Here is a 4,615-nt window from a genome sequence, read left to right on the forward strand (position 1 = left end):
GAGATGGAGGATGGTCTTAGAGTGGGTTAAATGCAAGGGTCTTACCTTAAGGTTCATTACACTTCGAGGAAAGCAGTTGCAAGCTAAACTCCTTCAGTCGGGTTTCCGTGATGTCTCCTTTTCGTGGGCTTCTCCCCTCGTGGGCTTCTCCCCTCGAGGCTGGGTGCTCGCTACCGCCTGCTCTAGTGTCAGGTTCATTCGGCGAAGGGGCATGAGATCGCGGGAGTTGCCCAAGGGGGGGATATAGGTCAATCGGAAGGCATTGGTCGACCGTTTAGATGGTCAAGTAATAAGCTTCCTGGTAATTATATTAAAGTGTTTGTTTTGGCATCATCTTTCCCTATATAACCATCACAGCGGTTATCGCACGGTGACGCACTGGGCGGGGATTTTCTTCTCGGTTCCCCTCATAGCTGGGGAAGTATCCCGCTATGTGTAAGGGGTTCCCCGGACAGACAAGACCTAAGTAACCGCCTCTTGATGTGCTTGGCTCCTCCCCAAACAGGCAACTGCGCGGCGGACAAGCAGGGCGGCTGGTGGCACTACTCCTGCACCAGCGGTAGCTACCTGTACCCGACGAGCCTTTATCCGACTGGCCTCGCGAGCACCTGCTACAACGGCCAGGGTGTGGCGGCGAACTGGATCCAGTTTAAGCTCCGGCCGGCTGTCTGCGGCACGTCCTTCAAGACGGTTTATCTCAACTCGTACGCCTGCGACAGCTGCCACTAGGGGCCTCGATGTTGGGCGAACGGATGCTGTGGTGACGAAATCGCTGTGTTTTGGACACGAAGTTGTGAAGACATTTTCTCTCTCTCTCTCTCTCTCTCTCTCTCTCTCTCTCTCTCTCTCTCTCTCTCTCTCTCTCTCTCTCTCTCTCTCTCTCTCTCAGCTACATGAAGGTATATGAACAATGGGGCTTTAGACTAACTGGCATTATAAGGGAAAAATGGAAATTAAGAGTAACAGGTAATACCGTTAAAGAGTCTACAAAGGATGGATAGTGATATATTTTGCTTTTTTCCTTCTTTGTTGAATACAAAGATAATTATCCAACGTTGCAACCAACAGCAAGGGGATTTTGTTTGCAAATGCCAACCTACTATTATAAACAAGATTAGAATAAAGAAGAATTGGGATGAATTACTGTAATGTTATAAACATTATAATTACTGTAATGTTATAAACATTATAATTACTGTAATGTTATAAACATTATAATTACTGTAATGTTATAAACATTATAATTACTGTAATGTTATAAACATTATAATTACTGTAATGTTATAAACATTATAATTACTGTAATGTTATAAACATTATAATTACTGTAATGTTATAAACATTATAATTACTGTAATGTTATAAACATTATAATTACTGTAATGTTATAAACATTATAATTACTGTAATGTTATAAACATTATAATTACTGTAATGTTATAAACATTATAATTACTGTAATGTTATAAACATTATAATTACTGTAATGTTATAAACATTATAATTACTGTAATGTTATAAACATTATAATTACTGTAATGTTATAAACATTATAATTACTGTAATGTTATAAACATTATAATTACTGTAATGTTATAAACATTATAATTACTGTAATGTTATAAACATTATAATTACTGTAATGTTATAAACATTATAATTACTGTAATGTTATAAACATTATAATTACTGTAATGTTATAAACATTATAATTACTGTAATGTTATAAACATTATAATTACTGTAATGTTATAAACATTATAATTACTGTAATGTTATAAACATTATAATTACTGTAATGTTATAAACATTATAATTACTGTAATGTTATAAACATTATAATTACTGTAATGTTATAAACATTATAATTACTGTAATGTTATAAACATTATAATTACTGTAATGTTATAAACATTATAATTACTGTAATGTTATAAACATTATAATTACTGTAATGTTATAAACATTATAATTACTGTAATGTTATAAACATTATAATTACTGTAATGTTATAAACATTATAATTACTGTAATGTTATAAACATTATAATTACTGTAATGTTATAAACATTATAATTACTGTAATGTTATAAACATTATAATTACTGTAATGTTATAAACATTATAATTACTGTAATGTTATAAACATTATAATTACTGTAATGTTATAAACATTATAATTACTGTAATGTTATAAACATTATAATTACTGTAATGTTATAAACATTATAATTACTGTAATGTTATAAACATTATAATTACTGTAATGTTATAAACATTATAATTACTGTAATGTTATAAACATTATAATTACTGTAATGTTATAAACATTATAATTACTGTAATGTTATAAACATTATAATTACTGTAATGTTATAAACATTATAATTACTGTAATGTTATAAACATTATAATTACTGTAATGTTATAAACATTATAATTACTGTAATGTTATAAACATTATAATTACTGTAATGTTATAAACATTATAATTACTGTAATGTTATAAACATTATAATTACTGTAATGTTATAAACATTATAATTACTGTAATGTTATAAACATTATAATTACTGTAATGTTATAAACATTATAATTACTGTAATGTTATAAACATTATAATTACTGTAATGTTATAAACATTATAATTACTGTAATGTTATAAACATTATAATTACTGTAATGTTATAAACATTATAATTACTGTAATGTTATAAACATTATAATTACTGTAATGTTATAAACATTATAATTACTGTAATGTTATAAACATTATAATTACTGTAATGTTATAAACATTATAATTACTGTAATGTTATAAACATTATAATTACTGTAATGTTATAAACATTATAATTACTGTAATGTTATAAACATTATAATTACTGTAATGTTATAAACATTATAATTACTGTAATGTTATAAACATTATAATTACTGTAATGTTATAAACATTATAATTACTGTAATGTTATAAACATTATAATTACTGTAATGTTATAAACATTATAATTACTGTAATGTTATAAACATTATAATTACTGTAATGTTATAAACATTATAATTACTGTAATGTTATAAACATTATAATTACTGTAATGTTATAAACATTATAATTACTGTAATGTTATAAACATTATAATTACTGTAATGTTATAAACATTATAATTACTGTAATGTTATAAACATTATAATTACTGTAATGTTATAAACATTATAATTACTGTAATGTTATAAACATTATAATTACTGTAATGTTATAAACATTATAATTACTGTAATGTTATAAACATTATAATTACTGTAATGTTATAAACATTATAATTACTGTAATGTTATAAACATTATAATTACTGTAATGTTATAAACATTATAATTACTGTAATGTTATAAACATTATAATTACTGTAATGTTATAAACATTATAATTACTGTAATGTTATAAACATTATAATTACTGTAATGTTATAAACATTATAATTACTGTAATGTTATAAACATTATAATTACTGTAATGTTATAAACATTATAATTACTGTAATGTTATAAACATTATAATTACTGTAATGTTATAAACATTATAATTACTGTAATGTTATAAACATTATAATTACTGTAATGTTATAAACATTATAATTACTGTAATGTTATAAACATTATAATTACTGTAATGTTATAAACATTATAATTACTGTAATGTTATAAACATTATAATTACTGTAATGTTATAAACATTATAATTACTGTAATGTTATAAACATTATAATTACTGTAATGTTATAAACATTATAATTACTGTAATGTTATAAACATTATAATTACTGTAATGTTATAAACATTATAATTACTGTAATGTTATAAACATTATAATTACTGTAATGTTATAAACATTATAATTACTGTAATGTTATAAACATTATAATTACTGTAATGTTATAAACATTATAATTACTGTAATGTTATAAACATTATAATTACTGTAATGTTATAAACATTATAATTACTGTAATGTTATAAACATTATAATTACTGTAATGTTATAAACATTATAATTACTGTAATGTTATAAACATTATAATTACTGTAATGTTATAAACATTATAATTACTGTAATGTTATAAACATTATAATTACTGTAATGTTATAAACATTATAATTACTGTAATGTTATAAACATTATAATTACTGTAATGTTATAAACATTATAATTACTGTAATGTTATAAACATTATAATTACTGTAATGTTATAAACATTATAATTACTGTAATGTTATAAACATTATAATTACTGTAATGTTATAAACATTATAATTACTGTAATGTTATAAACATTATAATTACTGTAATGTTATAAACATTATAATTACTGTAATGTTATAAACATTATAATTACTGTAATGTTATAAACATTATAATTACTGTAATGTTATAAACATTATAATTACTGTAATGTTATAAACATTATAATTACTGTAATGTTATAAACATTATAATTACTGTAATGTTATAAACATTATAATTACTGTAATGTTATAAACATTATAATTACTGTAATGTTATAAACATTATAATTACTGTAATGTTATAAACATTATAATTACTGTAATGTTATAA

The 4,615-nt window shown here is 23.9% G+C and overlaps 1 protein-coding gene across 1 annotated transcript in view; it reads left to right on the top strand.

Moving 5' to 3' along the window:
• The window catches only part of LOC125036223 (ficolin-2-like), a 10,576-nt gene extending 9,436 nt beyond the window's left edge, over nucleotides 1–1,140 (top strand). Inside the window, exon 9 of the mRNA XM_047628691.1 lies at nucleotides 506–1,140. Within this exon, the coding sequence (XP_047484647.1) occupies nucleotides 506–729 (224 nt within the window). The 3' untranslated portion in view covers nucleotides 730–1,140. The remainder of the gene's footprint in view (nucleotides 1–505) is intronic.
• The last annotated feature ends 3,475 nt before the right edge of the window (nucleotides 1,141–4,615 follow it).

The sequence above is a fragment of the Penaeus chinensis genome, chromosome 20, assembly GCF_019202785.1.
Source record: "Penaeus chinensis breed Huanghai No. 1 chromosome 20, ASM1920278v2, whole genome shotgun sequence".
NCBI lineage: Eukaryota > Metazoa > Arthropoda > Malacostraca > Decapoda > Penaeidae > Penaeus > Penaeus chinensis.